Source organism: Gambusia affinis, linkage group LG02 (assembly GCF_019740435.1).
Source record: "Gambusia affinis linkage group LG02, SWU_Gaff_1.0, whole genome shotgun sequence".
NCBI classification, from domain to species: Eukaryota; Metazoa; Chordata; class Actinopteri; order Cyprinodontiformes; family Poeciliidae; genus Gambusia; species Gambusia affinis.
The window spans coordinates 22,204,020-22,226,492 of record NC_057869.1 but is presented as its reverse complement, the minus strand read 5'-3'; the positions used below and the strand labels follow the sequence as shown (position 1 = coordinate 22,226,492).

The window sequence follows — 22,473 nt, the reverse complement described above, 5'->3', positions numbered from 1 at the left end:
AATTTACAATACACAAACTGTAGATGTGGCTCTGGTGATTTATAGGATTTTAAAAAAACAAAAATTTCTTGATGTAGTATTTAAAGTTGTGCATTTCTATAAAAGCCTCAGTGTGCGATTATGACGTACACCTGCGATTGATTGCGACTTTTCCCTGTTTTAGACAGCTGCGCCAGTGGCACGCAGAACTGTGGCGTGTGCTCTGAGAAAAAGAAATGAAAGAAATCCTGTTTGACATTTTGTGCGCTTTCTCCTGTTTCAAGCAGCCATTTCATTATTCCCAGTGGGGCCACAAACTCCTGGCCAAACCAGAACAACTCTGGGGTTGTGAGAAAGCTTCGCCGTTTGAATTCACTTCCTCGGTTGTCGTTTGTGCAGGAACATTTGCAGCGTTCCGCTCAGACACACGGCGGTGCCAGGCAGGTCAGCTGGCATTTTGAGAAGAATTTCAAACTTGCCTGTTTCTTTGATGAGTTTTGTAAGGAGCAGATAATCATCTGCATTCCTCAGCGACCCCCCCACCATCCCCACCCGCTACCTCAACACACTCTGCATTCTTAACCAGGATTTCCTTCCTTCTGCTGGCCCGAGACAACTTCTCTCTGGCCTCAGCAAGTCAGAGTGAATTCATCAGACAGTTGTATTATTTATACATTTTCACCTGTTGAATATTTGCGTAAATTTATTATAAAATATGCAAAACTCACATAAATAACACATCTACTCAAGTTGACAACGCCCATACTGAAGCAGATTTTTAAATAGATGCACTTTGTGTGGCGGCTATTGTTGCTAATTGGAACTGCTCCAAACCGGAAATCAGTTGATTTTCTGGATAATTGATAAAGATGGAGAAGCTGAAAAACCCTTCTCTGATTTGTGAAATTTCATTTCTGCAAAATAAAATGTAATCTGCGACCTGCACAGTTGGTGTCCAGGGGTTATTAACCCACCTGGCTGGGCAACAACAGGCACAGAAAGCCATCTGCAGCTGATCGTGCCGATAGGAATGATTGGACTTTTCAAGGTACATTAGAAGTCACTTGAAATGCAAAACCAGCATGAAACCTTAATCCTATCTGCAGAGGAAATACAGGAGAGAAATCTGATGCTTTAAGAGCCTCCCTGCCACCCTGATAGGATTTGGATTTTAGAGTTAACTCGCAAGAGTCCAACAGGACCAGATGATGGGGAGGCTGCTGTTTAGAGCTCCTAAATGCTTTGTAAGCGAAAATAAGACAAAAGTGAGAAGCACGCGTGTGCAGATAGGCAGCTCTGGTGTTGCGTAATATGCTCGGGTAATTTCCCTGCAGCATTTCAAGGTAAAAATATGAAATCCATTTTCCAAACAAGTCTCAAATTTCTACAGCATTGGTGCAAAAGTGATGCTACCAAGCTGAATGTCTTTAAAGGCTTTTAAAATGGCAGATTTTTTTTTTTTTACCCACCCATTTTCAGAGGAATGTTCTTTTTATTTCTTGAGCCATTTAACCCTGACCTATGAACTATTCGAGCTCAAGAGAAATGCACCCAGACTCAAAAGATGAGTCTTTGTTTTGTAAACATCACACACAACTTAGCATGAGTTTTAAAATTTATCTCTAGGCGCCATGTTTCCAGGAGCCTGTCACAACAACACACAGATTGTTAGAATGCATTGCATTCCATCAATGAAACAGAAGATAACACAGTTTGATAGGGCAGGGACGCAGGGGGGGAGAGAATCATCATCTTTGGCTACAAGATACGGCACAGGCAGTTCATGAAGGAACACTTGACAGAGTACAACATTCAGAACTCTAAAGTAGCAAGTATCCCTTCGGTTCGGGCGCATTTTATATGCTGTAATGATTCATAGGTCAGAGTGAAGTGGCTTAGAAATACATACAGCATCTCTAAAAAAGGTCAGGTACAAGAAAAGTGGGGCGAAAAAGCTGTTGATGACAACAGACAGACAATAGAAAGGCCTAAAACATTTTTTTTCCTTAAAAAAAGAGACTTAAATCAACAAAACAAATGGACATCAACCAAAAGGATTTAGCTGTCTACAAGCTGCAAAGACAACTTGTTGAATGCTTGGAATGAGCATCAAAATCAAGGAGGACAGGAGATTGAAGGGACTTTGGATGCGACGTGGTTGTTGGGGCCAGTTGGGTTAGCCGGAGTGTTTCAGAAAACGCTGATCTGCTGGAAACTTTATGCATGTGCCATTTCTCGACATGCAAGAAGCGGTCCAAGAAAGAGACAGTTTCAGCTGAGCGGAGGCTGTGCGGATGGAAATACCTTGTTGGTGTCAGGTGGTAACTGACAGAGTGGTTGGAGATGATAGAAGGGCAAAAGTATGTACAAAGAAAGTACTGCACAAGGAATACAGTCTCTGAACACAACACGTTGAACCATGAGAAAGACGGGTCACGTCAACAGAAGACCACAAGAGGAGCCATCTCTGCCAACTATGAGCAGGAACTTTAGGCTACAAGTCAGACAGACTCACCTAAATTTGATAATAACAGACTGGAACATTTTGAGGTTTGATGAGTCTTAATTTCAGCTGCGGCACAGTCAGAATTTGACATATAGAAATCTCCATCGAAAGATTTTGACACATGGTTGAATTTGTGCGACGGTGAAACACAGCAGTTCGGAAAGCACAGGGAGATCTACTCTGGTGCTAGCAAGGTGTACCTAATAAAGCACGATGGCCTTTTATTTTCATCGGCCCCTAAGATGAATTCAGGCTAAGTCAAAGTTTTGTTTTAAAAAGCCCAACGTATCTAAAGTGCTTCAGCTGTTGTTTGGTTCACTATGCTGCCTGTAGTTCGCGATCACTGCAAGCCTTCAGAAAAGAAGAGCAAAAAGCTGAATGTAAGGCGACCCATTGAGGTTTGGAGTGTTTGAAGAAGTGAAAACCGGAGCTGCTGTAGTTCTGCTTCTTTTTTTTCTTTTTTTTCCACCAGCATGAAGGAAATATTCTCTTTATGTTTTGTGTTGCGCACAGAACACAAGCCAGTCGAGCTCGTGTGTGAACTCCAGCAGTGTATGGATGATCCTGTTGGTCTGCAAGTGTTCTTTTCTCAGCCTCATCTGCTAATATTGTAACTATGATCTGCATAGATGGGGCTTGTAGATGCTGGCTGCATTTCAGGAAACCTACATAAAGGACTAAATGAGAGATGGTGATGAGAAGGAGGAAGGGGTGAGGGTTCCTTCTTTGTTTCCAAATATTTGCTGGCTGCTCAGTTTATTAATCCTATCCACCCCACTCCCTCCTCAACACAGTTGGGGTTTTTACAGGGACACCGTGACCTCCTGACCGGCCAGTCGCTGATTATATTTCATTGCATCCTGATTCTCTGTCATGCACGCTAGATGGGGGGAAGGGCATAAAGAGGAAGAGGATATGTGTGTGTGCGTGTGTGTTTTGTATGCGTGTGTGTGGTTGGAGGAGGTGGGGGTGAGGAATGCTTGGTATGTGCGGACGGACGATAACAACGCGAGAGGCGAGCAACGCGCGTACAAATAAAACTCCCCCCCTCAAAAAAGCGCCTTTAATGCAATTTTTAATATACGCCGATAGTATAACTGAGGTCTAAACGTAGGTATTTCCAACCGGATCGAAACGTTGTTGGGGGGTTTTGAGGCGGGGAACACGCAGTTTGTGAGCTGTGCAACACCCCGGAGAGGCGGAGATGGTTCGGTCTGTAGTAGGTGGGGACAGCCGAGCGGTCTGCAGCAGGACGTCGTAGATCAATGAACCGGACCGGAGGGTTGGTCCATCGCCTGGTGTGAATCTGACTGTATTATAGATGTGTCAGTACACCTATCAAGGACCGAGGCTTTATTCGCTGTTGACCAGCCGGTTCAGTATGCGGATATTATAAAGGCTGTTTTACAAGCCTCTCCCCCCCCACCCCTCCATCCTTTCATCGTCGCTCGGTTTCTCCTGCCTTAGCGCTCTGTTTTATTTTATTTTTATTTAATTTCTTTTTTTTTTTTTTTTTTTTTTTTTTGAGGGGAGGGATCCAAGATACATCTATAAGCTCCGGGATGATTTTTGCAAACACAGGCAACCCACTGAAGACGACCAATCGAAAGCAGGTAGGCCAGAAATACACACACACACACACACGCACACACACACACACACACCCACACACACACACACGCCCTCTCTCACACACACATATACATTCACATATAAGGCTACACTTATTTTATTCCCTGCTCGCACTTTTGGTGTTAGGTCACATTTGATTGGGCATTTAAAGGCACTGAAATGCCACCAGGCGCACATGACATTGGAATGGCATTCCCACCTCATTCTTTATATGACGGGATTAATTAAATTCATCAGTAAACAGATCCACCGCTCTCAGCAGTTGCCAAGCAGATGCTCTGATATACACGGGGAGATAAAACAGCAGCTGCCCCCCCCTGATCTGTGGCTCCACCGACACTTTGACGCTTATGTCCGAGTAACCTTGTTTGGCCCACTCGCTGGCTCCAACTCTGGTCAATATGCATGGCGGTAACTGTAGTCCATTTTTTATAGGTTAATGAATTCTGGGAGAGTCCATAGAGGACTTTATGTCCTGATGCAAAGCACAGCATGTATCAGTGTGCTGTATGGGTCTTGCTTGCCTTCTTCGTTTTGACCTCTGAGATCGTCACACTTTCTAGTTTTAGATGGCGGAATTGAAAAAAGAAATACCACTAATAATGATGATGATGATGATTAAGCAAGAAAGGAAGAAAGAAAAGAAGTGTCCATGGTTGAAACTTCAACCCCAATACAGATAAAATCAGTTGTGGTTTGCTGAACCTAAGAACGAATCCCTACAGGAAATGAGGTTTTGGTAGTAATTAGCTGCAAGATGCCCTTGTGAATGTCATCATATGCATCTTTGAAGGTTGCCCATCCAAACAGAAAAGTTTATAGCTGCATGCCAACTAATTGTTTGAGAACAGAGCAGACCTCACATATGTCTCTGCCCCTCAGATTCATTTCTCATCTGTGGCATTAAAACAAAAAACAAGCCTTTGTAAGAATAGCCCTGTTGTTCAAATTTTTTGTTTGTTTGTTTTTTACAGTCTTGTGTGCAGTTTTATAATCTTTGGCTCTTGAAGTAGATTGTCCTTTGGTTATGGACAGATGGTGAGATTCTGCCTTTGATCTGATTCTGGAGAGCGCTTGGGGTGGCTGGGAGCGATTTTAATGAATGAGTAAAAGGAAGGAAATGCTTCGCAGGAGCAGTGCGGGGTGTGCAGAGTGGCTTACAAGCACGAAGAAAAGGGCATGTTTCTGAGGAATGCCACAGCAGGATGTACTAGTTAAAATACCGATTTAATCACAATGTGATTCATAAAGGCGCTTCTTGCACAATAGTAAATCTTCCACTTTTGGTTGGCAGAATATCATATTTTCATGGGAGCTTAAATCAATTACTTACATCTGCTGCTGCTGTAAAACTGTAGCAGAGGGAAATGTAACGTGTTTGTTTTTGTAATACATTTTGAGAAACGTATAGCAGAGTAGTAGGGGGGGGGGAAAAATGCCACTAGTTTACCGTCTTTCCACCGCCGTACACAGTATACCGAGGTTCAATGTTGGTCATTAATAAGCAATGCTTGACCAACAACTCTAGCTTTTAACGCAGTAGGAAGCAACGCTCCCGCCCTGTACAGCCAAGACGTTCTTCTGATCGCCGTTGGTCTGGTTAAATGAGATCATCCGGAGGCCCGTTCACGTCCTAACAGTGGGTTTCCTGTGTGCAGTCTTACCCCATGACGCCGTCCAGTCCCAGCAGCAGCAGCAACAGCAGCAGCACAGGCCTGGAGCAGCTCAGCAAAACCAACCTGTACATCCGAGGCCTGCCTCCCGCCACCACAGACCTGGATCTGGTCAAACTCTGTCACCAGTGAGTACATGCATGCAGACACGTCCAGATGGTTTTGGGCTTGGCGTCAACAGCACAAAGAGCGCATCTTTTTGCGATAAGAAGAGGTGGTGTGGTTCATTTCCTCGAGTCTGATTTCACATTGGTTTCATTGCATCTCAAGCTAAATATAGTCCAAACGTGCTGAAGAGGTAATTAAGATTTTTCTGCAGACTGTTTGGAGTGTTTCTTTGACAGGAATGTATGTCGCTCCTGCCTTCCGGAAATATGGCTAATAGTATCTCCAGAAGCTTTTTTGCTACTGGAGATACATCATCGGAAATGGGCCGAAGATCCCAAAACAAGTTACAACCTATGTTAGTGATGTGAAACTGCAATACTGCCTGATAAGCAGTATAATCTAACATAAGATAAACTAATGCATACAAGATATATGGTGTCTTTCACAGGCAATGCGGCGCATCACATCTCCATAATTTGGGATCTCTGTATCTCTGATGTTAGAGATTGGAAAATGTTCAGAATCTTAATGTCAGTGGCCTGCTTTGCATGCAAACATAGATTTATTTGTACTTCTTAACAAAACGAGAAGCTTGATTAGTAGTAGGCAAAGTTTTTCATCATCAAGTTCAAAGTGCCATTGTCGTTTTTAAAATCCCAAAAATAATTTCCACTTATCAGATACATTAAATATGCTGCATTTTAATGAAGCTGTCTGATTTTCGCAGAACGTGAATTTTTAATTCACCGTGGAATAAAAGGGATCTTGCAAGTTTTCGTTGCTGAAAGAAAGAGACATAGTTTTTTATTGCAGTCAGTTAATTGCAGCCTACTTTGTTACTTATTCATTTATTTTTAAATTATTCTCATTTTATTACTCTGAAGCGATCCAGCCTGCTTTGGAGTAAAAGTCGCTGGATTTCTGTTGTCATATTTATCTAAAAAATAAAATCAAACCAAAAAATGACGTTAATAAAAGACAAAAACTTTTAATAAAAGACAAAAACCCGTTCATCTTGTGTCTAATATTTTTCATAATAGGACGGTTTTAAATTTGAGTCGGTTAATTCCTTGGATTTTAAACATTGAAACAGTTATTGTTTTAAAATTTTTAAACAAGTGTGTAACTGCATCAATGTCCTAAAGACTTCTGCCACCCGTCATACAATTGTAGCCACAATATATGCCTATCCAGTTATTCATAGTTCTGATAGTTTTCTGACACAATCAGGTTTTAATGATCCCCACATTCACTCAATGATGTAAACTAAATATGACGACTTTAATATTCAGAAGTAATCAAGATGTGGTTAGCCAGCACCGAACCAAGGTTCACACTTCATGCTCCCGTTTTAGAGCTGTGGTTACAAACGTCAAAGTCTTGAAACACTATTTTGAGATATTAAGGGAATCTCTAGAAATGACATTCAGTCTAAATGGGATTGCTAAAAGCTTCTATTAAAATGTGTTGTTGTTGTTAATAGCAGCCATAATGAATTATTAAAACGCAGCATAGTGGCTGTTTGGGGGTGTTTTGTATTGATTTATTAATTGCGTTTTTTTTTGTACTTTAAAGAACAATAATTGGGTCCGCAGTTATCGTTTCTGCTGTCATTTTGTTGTTGCATGAGATAAAATGTTTGGGGAAACTCTGGATTAGAGAACACGGTAGAAAACACCTCTGAGAATTAAATTACATTTTGCCGCATTTTATTATTTTTTTTTAGCTCTTTTTCCAGTCTTGGTGCTACGCTGAGCTGACAGGTGCAGGCTGAAGCCTTTCTTGAAGGAAAAATGTGTCAAATTGGAGGACATTTTGAAATGTTCACATTTTACACCAAAAAGCCTGCAAAATTCAGCAGCTCAGCAAGCCTATTTACATATTTACAAGGAATATACTAGTTGAAACATGCGCTAATTAGCGTTTTGACATAGTTAAGCTGCAGATGAATTGAAATTAAATAGTAAAGAATTGTAGACCTTGTTTTGTTTTACTGAAAATCTGTTTGTTCTTTTTTTTGTTTGTTTTGCACAGTGATACATAAGTGCTAAAACATTCGATGGTCTAAATACAAATACAAAAGTAGGAACTCACCAATGGGATGTGAAAGGCTGTAAAAATATTATTTTATAGAGAAAAGACAGCCGTCCAGTGGACATGTTTCATATAACTTGATACTACACGACTTGAGTCCAAGTGGTTAATGTGGTGGATGCCATAATTAGTGGATTTTTGTCTTTGTTTTTCCTTTTAAATCAAGCGCATATTGGAAGGAGAGGCACTCAGCCATATAACCAGCAGCAGCGGCAGCTGTTTGTGTCCTGTTTGCTTGTGTTTTGTTCTTGTTCCCAATGGTGCTTGCCAGCACAAAAGCAGAAACGAAACCGCTTTTCATAGCAACACAGTATGCATGTTGAAATGAGCGAGACATTCCGTCTGCATGGCCTCCAAATCCACGCAGCAGCTCGCAGTTTGTGTCACATTTCAGCCAGATGTAACATAAAGCCTGAGGTGATAAAATTATATTAAAGTTGTTGGGAAATATGTTTGATGGAGTGTGTAGCTCCTCTCCTTTAACATGAACAGCTTTACTTTGCCTGATAAGTCGTTGTCTTTATTGGGCCCACAGCAGGGCCGTTTCCAGGATCGGACTTTCAGGGGTCATTGGGCCCTTTGAAAATGTGGCAACAAATATTTCATTTATTCAAAATGTCAAAAATAAATGTATTTTTAAAACACAATATTGCTAATAAATCGCTAGTGCCTCCTGCCACTTCCAGAACTAGAACAATATTTACATTAAAGAACTACACTTCTGCTAACGTTGAAGGAAATGAGTGTGCTAGCTTCAGAAACAACCTAACGATTACTTCTTTTTATTTTAGAGGGATTGCTGGGAATGGCAACATTTTTCCACAACATTTTCAATTCTTTACGCTGGTTTCACAGATCAGTATTATGCAGTTATTCAAAAATAAGTCATATCAAAGAATATTGGTGAAAAAGATTTTTTGCAGACTTTATATGCTGCTTTGGTGTTTCTTTTAGTTATTTGGTTTTGTGAGTAAGGCTACAAAACCCAAAAAGCTTTAATTGTGAGTGTATTAAATGTGAAAAAACAAACAAACAATAGAAAAAAAAAACAGAAATGCATTTGTAAACAGCGTGTGATAGAAACAGGAGATCTGACTAAGATTAAAAGTATGGAGGCTTAAGTAAAAAAGACTGAATCCACCTTGCAGAGCGTTAAGAGAAAGCACTATTCTACTCTTTAAGAACATATCCCTCCCTTTGGGAACGAACGGAAATTGCCATCAGCATCAGTTAAAGATGCTATCTCCAGTCAAACCTTTTTAGATGAGTGTTCTTTGACACTAATGGGCATTTTGTTGTGTACACAGGTATGGAAAGATTCAGTCGGCCAAGGCGATCCTCGACAAGACCACCAACAAATGCAAAGGTCAGCAGCAGTATGTTCAGTCTCTGTTGAGAGCAGCAGGGAGAATATCTGCATGTTTCGAACCATTTGAGGAAGCATCTGGTTTGTATCAATATCCTAAATGTTCATAAATGGATTAGTTGTTTAGCCTGATAGCCAGTCTTTGTGAGGGTTGACCATGAACGCTTCTGTTTCCACCCTCGTCAAACTTCTGCGACTTCACATTGAGGCAGATTGAATTGTACAAAATCTTTGCTGCGCTTCCATGGTAACAGAAGTTTGACAAAAACAAAAGCAGATTAAGATGGATTATCCCAGACAGACAGGTTTAGAGGATCTACAGACACATTCTCTCTCCGCGTAGAATCGGCAGAAAACAGTGGCTGGCTGTGTTACAGGGAAACATTAAGATCATACTTGGAAATGAAAAAAATGGAATGTTTTCCAGTTTAAAGTAAAGTTAGAGAAATCTATGTCTGGAAAAAAATACGTTATCTAGTTTCATGTCATTGTGCATATATTAAGCTATCAATGATCCATGTAATTTACCATTATGAATTCAGGTCTCCAGTTACCCACTTCATACAACTCAAAAGTAAGTGTACTGAAGTTAACAAGCACACATATTTTATTTTTATCTTTACACAATACCAGACTTACTGTAGTACCTAGTTTGTATCATTGACTCTGCCTATTTAGAGATTGGCCACTTACAAAAAGAAAAAGAAAAGAAAACCACACCTTACTGTTAAAAATCTCTATAGCAACCTATAGCAACAGTCGTACTTTATCCATGATGTGTGATCTGTTCTCACTGCCTTTGATTCACCATACTGAGTCACGAAAGGGAAAGCCCTTTCCTTCCACCCTCTCATGCTGCTGAACAAATGTTTGGATGTTTTTAATTAAGATATAATTGGAGTGATTGATAATGAAAATCACAGCTCGGGGTCAGTAAAAGCTGAGGCACATAGTGTCCAGATAACTTTGTGCAGAGTCCATAGCTACAGGCCGTCAGACTTCATGTGGCTGAATAAAGTCTCATGGAGTGCTTATGGAATAGGTTTCCATGGCCAAAAACTGCATCCAAACCAAACATCATGACGTCTCTTGTGAAACCTTGTGGTTGCAGTGGTGTAAAACATTCTCCTCTGGGCTCTAGAAGAGTCTTTTTTTTTTTCTGGAGGGACGAATCATCCCTCTCTGTTTGGAAACCCATCGGATGGGTAAGGGTGAAGGACTGAACAGGAAGTTGTTAATTCCCTGACATCATTGTGTAAAGTGCAAAGTTTGGTGCAGACTATGATGCGGGGCTCTCCCTTAGTTCTAGTGAAATGAAGTCTTAGTGCTTCAACATATAAAGACATTTTGCACAGTTTCATGCACACCAGAGCGAAAAGCAAAGTCCATAAGAACTTGACTGGTTTGCATAGATACCTTAAAGAACCCACCATTTGAGTCAGGACAGAACAAACTAGAACATATGTGGTGCACGGATTCCCCAATGACTTGCATACTTCTGGAAGAATGATCAATAATTCCTATAAACATACTCCCAACTATGGTGGAAAGCGTCGCAGAAGAGTTGAAGCTGTCATAGCTGCAGTGGGTGAGCCATAGAATACTGTAGTAAACTCCATGAGCAAATGTGATAACTGTGGCAGCAACTTTGCAAAAGTACCGGTATAGTCTTAAAAAAAACGAAGTGTCATCATTGCCTTCACACTGAAATGTGACTGTCTACATTGGCTACATTCAAGTAGCCTTCAAATGTCCATGGAGATCCTAGAGAGCGATAGGAAGTCAGAAGTAAAGGAGGCCTTTGCTAGTGTACCCTTTAGTGGAAAAGACGTTTCCCTGAAGGGCGTTGACTTGTGCAGCAGAAAAATGTTCCCGGATGTACTGCAAAAAAAGAATATCCACTTCACAACGTCTTGGACTTGACAGACTTGCTGACAGATACCACCACCCTCATGTGGTTTACAGAACCTAATTACCACACGGCAAATAGTTTGAATATTTTAGATGGTGATTTTTATTTATTTGTGTCATGCAAAATTATTTGGTGTAAGTGATTTATCCCCAATGCTGACAGCAGAAATCGTTGGAATCATTGACTGTTCTCTTGGTTTAATGACTGCTGATAGAAATCTTGTTCCTCAAACATCAGGTTACGGCTTTGTGGACTTTGACAGCCCAGCTGCTGCTCTAAAGGCAGTACATGCTCTGAAAACCAGCGGCATTCAGGCCCAGATGGCCAAGGTAAGTCTGATACGGACACGCCTGCATGTCTACGTGTGTGTGTGTGTGTGTGTGTGTGTGTGTGTGTGGGTGCATACTATTCATGCTTTCGAACCTTTCCTTTGAAGTTGTGCTTTTTTGACTGTTTGCGTCCTTCTCAGTTGCATGTTGAAGCTGAACGTGTTTTAGCTGGCGTGTTGTTCCTCCTCTGACCCCAGTGACATAATGGCACAATAACTCATCAACCAAGCTGCTTACATATGCATTTTTACACTCCTGTTGTCTAATAACATTAATTCCACAGTTTTACCAAAAGTCTATGAAAGCAGAGAGATATTTAGCACCCAAGCACCATAAAGAAAGGGGATATTTATGCATCTTCTTAAATTGTTTCCCTCAAATACTAAGAGCAGCATGAAATCTCTTTTAGTCCAATCGTTTTTCTGCGTGTGTGTTTTGCTGTTCGCTGATGAATCGCTGCTCTCGGGAGATCTGCATGTGGCTGCTCAGTTTTTATCAAACATGGCAGAACACAGGTTGTGTGTTGCAGTAGCTATGGCGACGGCGCTCTCGTGCTGTTTCCAGGAGAGACCTAGAGGCGCCGAGCGGCTGCTCAGAGCAGATGAAGTGGGATGCACTGTGTGTGGTTACATGTTTGTGTGCAGAAGAGCTTAAAAATGTTTGCTTAACCCGAGCGTTCCCTTGACCAAAACCTGAGTAAAGTCAGTGTTCTGACTCATCCGTTTGCCAGTGAAGATAAAATGAGTTATCTGTGTTTTAGCTTTCTTTTTTTTTGTTCTTTCTGGGATGTAAAATTCTCACAGTTTCTCTTCCTGTCTCTGAGCAGCAGCAGGAGCAGGACCCCACAAACCTTTACATTTCCAACCTGCCTCTGTCGGTGGATGAGAGAGAGCTGGAAAAGATGCTGCAGCCCTTCGGTCAGGTTGTCTCCACTCGAATCCTCCGGGACTACAGCGGCAACAGCAGAGGCGTGGGCTTTGCCAGGTCTGTCGCAGGATAACACTGAAAGGAGGCACATCCGCTTCTTGCCTGATGAATCACCTTTGAAATAGTTGCGGCATAAGCCTTCAGCGCTTCGCCTCTTTATGTGATCTGGTGTTCAGCTTCGACTATTCGTAGCTGCTGTTCGTGTGCACAAAAAAATAGAAGACTGGCAAACACAATGATCTGAGAAAACGGTACCAAAAACCTGCTTTTAACATTGTTTGAAAAAAGCTAATGATAACATTGTTTTAGTATGCGTTGTAGCTATCCAGAACATGAACGCTTTATATTAAAAACACATTGTTCCAGTTGGTGTGTCAGCATTCGTGTCTCTCTTACAGGATGGACACGACGGAGCAGTGCAATGCAGTCATCTCCCACTTTAATGGCAAGTTCATCAAATTAGCCTCTGGAGCTCTGGGTAAACGACCTTCATTTTTCTGTCTATTTTCATTAAAATGGATTAATGACGGTAATAATTTCATGTTGCCTGTGTGTCGACATGCTGTCTTCCAGGACCGTCTCAACCTTTGCTGTGTAAGTTTGCTGACAGTCAAAGAAAGAAACATGCTCACAGTGGATATGTTCCCAACGGACAGACAGGCGACCTCAGACTAGTATGTATAAAATCCTCTTCTATTATTTACTATATGTGATTTTGATTACTGTTTCATTAGTATGAAATATTAACCTATTTAAAAGCTTATTTTTAAAACCCTTTCTATTCAGAAATCAGCCTACTTTTAAATGCGTAATGGATTTATAATTTTCTAAAGCATCTAAAATAGTCAGTTATTTAAATTAATAAAAAATGTCTATAACTACATAGTGATTTGGAGAATCTGAATTTTATTTAGTTTCATGAGTGTTGGAAAGAAAAAAAACTGAAGATTGGACTGAGAAGCCAATTCAAACAAATCCTAACCTATTGTTGCCACCGGCAGTGGACAGAAAAGAAATAAGTGATTTTTGTAAGCAAGCGTTTACAGCTGTTACAGCTGTGATAATGGAAAAGAAGGCATCTCAGAATCACTAACATAAAGGGGCTTCGGAAAACTTCTACGTAAGCATGAACCTCAAAATCAAACAACTTTTAACAAGGAAAGGTTATATGCTGTATGAAAATGTGAGCTATGTGGTGGCGCACTTGGCTTGCACAAAAACGGTCTTAGGTTTTCTTGTGCATAAATAAAGAATGTGAGCTCTCTCCACGTTCTCCTACAGTCCAAAAGCAGATTAGGTCAATTAGATGCTTTAATTATGCCTTAGGAGTTTGTGTGCATGAGTATGCATGAATGCCTGCACCTCATGTCTCTGGCTTTCTGTCCCCCACCATCCTGCATAGAGGAAGCACATGTATGGATTGGTGGTTTGTAATATATGTATATATATATATCTGCTGATATAGATGTGATATATATATATATATATATATATATATATATATATATATATATATATATATATATATATATATATATATATATATATATATATATATATATATATATATATATATATATATATATCACATCTTCACATGGAATCAAATCAAACAGCCCCACATCACTTTCATCAGCTGCATTAATTGGGGGACATTATGATAAACTCAGAAAAATATATAGTTGGATTATTTCTAGTTTCAAAAAAAAAAAAGTAACATTTGAAACAATCAGTCCTTCCATTCCAGTAATCTGCTGGAGCAATATGGATTCAAGTAGTTTGAATTTTGGTTGTTAAAAAACTAATTGACTAGAAGCAATATGTCAAATTAGGAAACTATTCTACTTGCACATTTCATAGGATGATATTGGTAATCAATTATTTAAAAAAGGGGTTGAAAAGAACCCCTTTTGACTTCTGTACAACTCATATGAAAAATAAACTATTCAAGTCATTTCCAGACAACATTGTAAAACTGTTTTTAGAAAAAGAAATTGAGTATCATTTGAGTCACAATTAGCCTGAACTTTTATTTTTGTTGCCATAGGGCGCCATGACGCTGACCTACGACCCCTCCACTGCAGCCATACAGAATGGGTAAGTTACACTCTCTTTACAGAAGTTTGTCCAGTCCTTTAAAACCTTCTGTGAGAAAGTGCCCTGGACTCAATCTTGGTATTTTTATTTGTTTGGACAAATAACAGTGGAATGCTGGCGGTTCTTCCCCCAGTGAAAACTGGTGCTGCATGTCCGCTAACTGATGTTAGCGCTCAGTTTTGAACATTTAGACAGCTTTAAACTTCACATTAGTTACTTCTGAGCCCATTGAACAAATATAACAACAATATTGTTGTGTTTTATCACTGTTTTTTTTCTTCTAGATATTATCCCTCTCCATATCCGGTGACCAATAGAATAATGACTGTGCAGCCTGCAATGTCTCCATACATGTCTCCTGTCTCTGCTTATCAGGTATTCAAAGAGTCATTTTAATAAATCAACATAAACATAAAACAGACACAGAAAAGAAACAAGCAATGTCTGAATTATCACCATTTCTCTGCTGACTTCAGTGTGCATTTTAAGGAGTGGCTTTCCCTTCACGAGTCTCGGGGTTTCGTTATTTCCCACTTGCTCAGGAGCTAGAAATGCAAGAAAAGGCGTTAAACCATATCTGAAGCACTTACAACCTGGGGTCGCGATCGACAGCTATTCATAAAAATGCAAAGCAGGCTGATCTGCTAAACGTTAAATAATCTCTTAGTAAAGCGTGTGTTTGTGGAAGTGAAATAATGCTGAGAAGGATTAGATAAGATAAGATTTCTGCCAAGAGTTATTGCGATTTCTATTAATTCTAGCAAACAGATCAAAGATTTGCTCATAATTTGAAACAGAGCAATAACGTTTTTGTTTTGTTCTGTTTTGCAGTATTTTTTATTTGATACAAGTGTACCAGATTTAACCTTTTGATGATTTTATAATTGTATAAAATAAAGGCTTCAATTAAAATAGGGAAACATTTGACAAGACATAAAAATCAGAGATCTTCACTTCTCTGGGTCAAGAAGTGAAATTGCACACCTTCACAGCTCTGTCATCAAAAAACACTCAGACAGCTCACTTATGTCCCAGGACATAAGTTGTTTTACCATTAATTGGCAGTCAGTCCATTTCCAATAAAGCTCCACCTGAACCTGTCGCTGTAGCACCTGTTAACCTTTTTAGGTTTGAGTGCTTTAAGGTTAGAAGGCCAAGAGCCCTCTGGTGGACACCAGCAGTCTAAAACTCAATCTCAATCAAGCTACTGCTCTGAAATGGTCAAATGAGCAACAAAAGCTCCAAATTAAGCATAATCAGGATTCAGGAATTGTTATTTTCTCACAGTCCTGAAGAAAAATAGATGTTACAACAAATTGCTGATTATCAAAAAAAAAAAAAAAAAAAAAACCTGAACTAAGAGTGGTAAAGCAAAAAAAAAAAAAAGGCAGACACAAAGAGCAACATCACAAAATAATAAATCCAAATAAATCCACATAAATCCAGCAACTATTGGAGCTTTACTATAATTAAAGGTAACAGGAAAGTTTCTCAGCTCTCTAATGTTTTTAATACTTAGACACACAATTCCATAGATAAGAAATTGTTACCTCAATCTTTTATCTCAGGTGTTTCCTGAGATAATGCCGCATTACTCTGGATATATCACCTGAGGGAACCTAGTCTTCAGACTTTACTATAAAAATGTCATGTAATTTAGAATTTTAAAAACTATCAATAAAATAGTTAAATAAACAACAAATGTCATCGCTTTGAAAGTAGGAAGAACTATTTAAACGTCTGAAATTGATTTGTAAATCACATTTAAAAGAGCTGTCAAAAATTATACTGGGGATTTTTTTTAACAGAAGATCGATTGTATAAGGAGCCGCTTACCAGCTCCGAGAAAAAAAGGCAGCATTTTATTCAGGTTGTTAGTAATGCAGGCAGAGCAGATGACTAAAGTTAATAGGAGTGACTAATCACACTGACACAGCTCAGACAGTACACAGAAAACGTTTTCTGTAGAGACATGCACTCTAAAACTGTAAGATTTGGAAAACATTTTTTTAAGAATTGTGAATGAACAACCTCACAAAGCTGGATTAGTTATTTAAAAATTCAAACATTGATAAATATGTTTCCAATATTTGCTTATATCTATTTCTGGATTTGCACACACACACACACACACGCATACACACACAAACTGCGGCTTATGGCATCTGATTGTGGGTAACACGAATGCTTCTCATCTTTTGTGTGTCTCGCTTTCTCACCCTCTGTTAGGTTCAGAGTCATTCTTGGGTGGCGCATCAACCATACATCATGCAACACCCGGTAAGTGAACAAAAAATATATATATGTACATAACACCATTTTATGCATACAGGAAATGGGTGTGTATATGTGGTGCAGTTGAGGCTAAAGGGCTGAGCTCAGTGCTGTTCGCTCTTTATTCAGCCCGCTCTGCTGACACAGTCAACCCAACACTCAAAGTTCCCTAAACATAATGTGGGGAAAGACCAAGCTGACACAGGCTGTGGGATACAGCCGCTCTCTGTTGGAGTGTGTGATGGGGAGAGCAATGAAAGAGAAGGCGAAAAACTAAGGAGACATTTAGCCCTCCCTTCCCCTGCGCCGTCTCTGTGGATCCAGCAGGAAATGCCTGAAGCAGAGACAGTCTTGTGACTCTTTGACTCTTCCAACAGATGGTTTCCACTGGAACAAGTGTCTGCTGCTGTGTCCCCTCCCCCTACCACACACACACACACACACACACACACACACACTTTCTGCTGGGAAATGAGCTGTTCCCGAAAGGCATTAATGTTTAAAGTAGCACACTCCACTTGGAAATTGACAAGCTGCCAAATGAACACTTTTGGTGGTTTTTGAGCCTCGAATCTGACTTCAAAACACATCCAGTGGTTAATAAGTACACTCTCACAGAAATGGCAAAAAAAATTATCACATCATCTGTCAGCTGACTGCACCTGTATGTATTAGATTTTTGGTATATTTTTGTCCATAATTGTTATGTCTCTTTTTTTTATTGCTTGGGGTTTGCTATTTTTGTTCTTGCAGAGTGAAGACTGATTTGGTAAAACTCTTTTATCATGTGACATGATGCTAAAGCTGAACTGTCTTGTGCCGCAGGCTGCTGTGATGTCTCCCTCTGTGGATCCCTCCATGTCAATGCATCCCACAGCCATGATTACTCAGCAGATGGGCCAGCTGTCGTTGGGAAACACGGGAGCGGTGTGTGGGACTAACTCCATTACACTTCTTTTCTTTTTTTTTTTCTTTTTAGATTGAACACTGTCTTCAGATGCTCTGCGTATAACACTAAAGTCTGCAGGAGACTTAAAAGAATGTTAAACTGCTGTTCTTTTGAAGCATTTTAATTTGTCTGACTTTCAAACATAACCGCACTCACAATCATTTGTTAGCTAAGGTTCCCTCATTTAGTTTTATCCACACAATCTAAATAGTGGGGTTGTGTCCAGAGGTTGCGAGTCGCTATGCTCTGCTGTATTTCAATCCAGAAATCAGAAATTAAAATTTATGTGGCAAATGTTCTGATGTTGGAAACCAGGATCTCAGTATCCAAAATGGTTGGACATGTGCATTTTCTATAATTTCCCCTTTGGGAGATTAATAAGGTTATAGCTTATCTTCTGTAATTAAACAGAGAAGATTCTCCACAATTATAGTCTTTGTAGATTTTATTACAGTAAACCAGTCACATACATAGTTTTGTGTTAATAAATGTATTGCTACAGCATTTTCTTAAAATAGCCCTGTCACACTTTTTAATATATGGCTCAAGTTTCAATGTATTTGGAAGTTATAGTGCAACAGGAATATAATGTTCTCATGTCACCTTCTTATGCATTTGATACTATAGAATACACAATGAGCAAAAGTGAGTATTTCATTTTATTTTTCCTTCTGTGTCTCACAGTACATCGCTGCCAACCCCGGGGTCCAGGGAGCCTACATGCCACAGTACCCCCCACTTCAGACAGCAGCTGTAAGTTCCCCATAAAATCGTTTCATATCGCCCTCCGCGCAGCATCCATTTAAACGCAACACATCTAAAAGCAGTAATTACTTCAGAAAATGACAGCAGCCTGTGCCTTGTCCAGAAGTCCTCGATTCATAAAAGCCCCGGGTTGCTTTTGAAGCATTCGTCCTCCAAAACCATCAATTTTCTCACACAGAGGGCGGTTATTATCGGGCTCTAAATGAGAGATGCTGCTCTTGCTTTGCAGGAAAACGGCACGCTGCAGCAAGTGGATTCTTCCAACAACTCCTCTCCTTACAGTCAACTCAGCAAGTAATGCACAGGTACAGTGTGCTCTGGTTTATGATTGAAACTCAAGCATGTTTTTTTTATGTTCATTTATATATTGATGGTAAATAAAACAATTCCTTTAAAGGTTGCTTTTAAAAGCTTTCCATGTAAATTACATACAACTAAATAAATTAGTTTGCACCAAACCCCCCTCCCCCTAATATTAGTAATCTAATTCTATTTTCCAGGCCACATTACAGCTCTGTGAGCCGGAGGGCAGTTGGGAAGTTGCTGAGGATATCGCAGGGACAAAAGCGACCGCCTGCCCTGATTGGACCAGATACACATACATTTTTTTTTTGCACAGCCCCGACATTTTTAGTGGGAATTGAACACAACTTAAATGGACACAAACAGTCGGCTAATCAAGGGGAAATCAAGTAAGATTAAAAAAAAAAGAAAAAAAAAAGTAGATATATTTTGTTAAGAAACAACATCCTTCTCTTACTCTCCTTTTCAATAACACCCTCCCACCCACCTTCTCCCACCCGCCCCCCCCTAAAACCCCCTTTCCCACCCAATCCAAGTATGATGTGACATTTGCAATGCATGGGACTGAGATATTTCTCCCCTCCCTTTTTCTGAGTTCTCCATGGTTTTACAGCTTGTTTCATTCGTGGTGTACGACCGACATTAGCAGGCCTTGTGTGCACTGAAGCTTTTAGAATCCCTTCATTTAGGTTTTCAGAGTGGCAGGACAGTGGATAGCTGACGTTGTCCCAGCTGCACTTGAAAGCTAACATAGACGCCCATTTCATTAGGAAATTAATGAATTTATTATTGGAAACGGTGCCTTCCTCACATAACATTGAACATCGTCCAACATTCATTCATCCAACTTGATCAGGTGTCATTCTTCTATTCCAATTGATCAATTGTGTGTGTGAAATCATGGAGCTGTCCATGAAAGTGTTTCGCTATCTAAGTCGTTTGGTAGCAATAAAGACAATGAGAGTTCCACGGCAATACTAAGAACAAAGGTGACCAACTGAGAGCACGGTGATTCCTTATTTTTCCTATTTCCTTTTTTTTTTTTTTTTTTAATGGTCTAAACATGAAGCAGGAGCCCTACCTTTATGACTTTACAAGTTCTACACCCAATGGGCATCTATTTTGGAGGCTTTGTTTTACTCTTGTGGTCGGTGTGACCGGTTATCTACCTCACGGTTTTGCTGGAGTCAGCTGGTGCTTGTCGGGTTTGCAGGTAAAGCCCCTTCTCGCCAGACTGAACGCTGCGAACCAGAAGCCACGCTCAGGAGCTGGCTAAACAGGACTTCTGCCATTTGTCTCCCATGTGCAGCATTCCTCCTCATGATCATCAAAATGGGAAGAAAAAAAAAAAAAAGAAAAGAAAAAGAAATGCTTTTGAAATTTTTATCCCAATTTGTCTTTGCTTTTCTTCTGGTGTTTCTTTTTTCCACAACGTGACAAGCAATGCTCCATTTTAGACACTCAAAGTTCCTCTGTAACAGCAGTTTGCATTTTTGACAGATTTTTCCTAACTCTCCTGGTTTCTGCAAAGATTAAAAACTTAGCACATCCCAAACACTTTAGATAAGCTTAAAATGACTTCAAAATTAAAGAATCGTGTGAGAAGTACATGGAAAAAAAACAAATATTCTTGTACAATTTGATGGTATTTGAAATTAAATCACAAAACTGTACTTCCTAAGATCTGCAAACTGCATACTGCAATGGCCAAAAGTGAAAAGCAGAGGAGTTTTACTTTTACTTTGTTATTTTTTCCTTCAATTTATTTCTGAATGACCATCTTGAAAGAAGGAAAAGGGTCAAACATGTACAGTCGTGGTGCTTCTTCCTGTTCTGTTCTGCTAAAACAGTGAGCACTGAACACAGACAAAATACAGCCAGGGTTTTTACTGAGAGTACTTCCCTTTCCTGAAGATTTGTTGCTGAGAAATTTTTTTTTTTAAATGGAATAACACCAACAACAAAAACAAAAAATAAATAAATCATGTTTTCCTCATCGCTTCCCTCCTGTCACCTTCTACTGATTCTCAAACAATCCTCTCTTTGCTCTCTCTCCTTTGGAAACATTGAAATAAAAACAATAAAATAATCTTCTCTTTCTCAGATATGGCTCCTGTTTTCCTTAAAGGCCGATTAGTTTCCTGCATTAGGAAATTAATGAACATACTCTTGTTATTGGTATGTCAGATTTATAAGGAACAGATCTAATATTAGATTATTGTTAATATAACACATGGGAGAGGAGGGAGGGAGGGAGAGAGGGATGGATGGAAACTGTTTTTACAGCTTCTATTGGTGTCCTAAATAAAACTTATATTACTTAAAGTATTTTATGAAGGTTTTAAGAATAAAGTTTCTCTGATTTTTTCTTTTTTTTAAAACGTTAAAATCTTCTGCTTTGCATATTATGAACAATAATGCCAAGCTACGCCAGGCGTTCGCTGGTTATCTGCCAGCAGGGGGCACTGTGAACCAATGTAGTCCAATATGTTGCCACCAGGACTGACATTCAGTCATTGATATCTTTTGGCATGGCTGACTCTGATGTTATGTATGCGGCTTATGGTGGATCAGATGAGCAACATGTGCAGCATGTGTGCTCTTGCTCTCCCCATTTCCTGCACTATTTCAGGCCCGCAGCCTTTGTAGTTTCACTCTCACACCGGATCTCCTTCTTAAGCTCAGACTTAGCACAGCTGATCCCGGAGACATGAAGGCACCATGCCTCCATCCCTTACCACTCAAAAGGATCAAAACTGCCAGTGTGCAAGATTAGCTATTACACTCTCCAAAACACAAGGGCCATCCCAACCCATCCACGGCAACTCCGCTGGAGCTCTCGCACTCACTTGTGTCAGTCAAATCCCAATTGTGAGGGCATCGAACATCAGAAGCAAACAAATCAAGAGTCTGTGCTTAATTCTCCACAGCTGAGGGGACACATGGCACAGATCCCCTGGGTAACACCAAGGTCAGAGGCCGGGTGCAGACTTTAGGAGAGGCAGACAGCGTGATCCGATATCGTTCATTTAGTGTGATGCACTTCAACAATTCAACACATGAGATGAACCTGAGATCAGGAGGGTTTAGCATATCATGGGATATTAGTTCGTGTAGAAATGTCTGTAAAAACAAAACAAAAAAAAGGACACTACCAGAGGATGAAACGTTGAAAGAAGGCAAAACGTTTTTCCAATACCTACCGGTAGTTGGAAAAAGTTCACATCTGTCACTGTGGGATGGTGTCATTTCAGTGTTCTGCATAAAATGATCCCCGCACAATTTATTTCAGTATGTTTTTTGTTTGTTTTCATGAAAATCAACATTTTATACCCAGCATGTGCACTGGAGTCAGGTGAGTGTTTGGTAACGTTAGATTCAGATTCACCTAAAAGCACATCTTCTTAGGGTTAGATTTATATCTAACTGTATTGGTGCTGTTATAAAGACAAATTACCCATGTTCAATTATTTATTTATTTATTTCAAATCAAAATTTTCCAGTGCAGTGATTCTTGAACTTCTACCAAAACATATATTTATGCTTTAGTAAGAAAAAT

The 22,473-nt window shown here is 39.9% G+C and overlaps 1 protein-coding gene across 1 annotated transcript; it reads left to right on the top strand.

Moving 5' to 3' along the window:
* The first annotated feature begins 3,485 nt into the window (after positions 1-3,485).
* On the top strand, positions 3,486-21,017 carry rbms1a (RNA binding motif, single stranded interacting protein 1a). The gene is made up of 14 exons (XM_044143805.1): positions 3,486-4,098; positions 5,776-5,918; positions 9,300-9,358; positions 11,508-11,599; positions 12,426-12,583; positions 12,925-13,004; positions 13,100-13,200; positions 14,574-14,623; positions 14,908-14,998; positions 16,853-16,903; positions 17,723-17,824; positions 18,531-18,599; positions 18,841-18,916; positions 19,112-21,017. The coding sequence occupies exons 1-13, from the start codon at positions 4,048-4,050 to the stop codon at positions 18,907-18,909; spliced, it is 1,116 nt and encodes a 371-aa protein (XP_043999740.1). The 5' UTR covers positions 3,486-4,047; the 3' UTR covers positions 18,910-18,916; positions 19,112-21,017.
* The last annotated feature ends 1,456 nt before the right edge of the window (positions 21,018-22,473 follow it).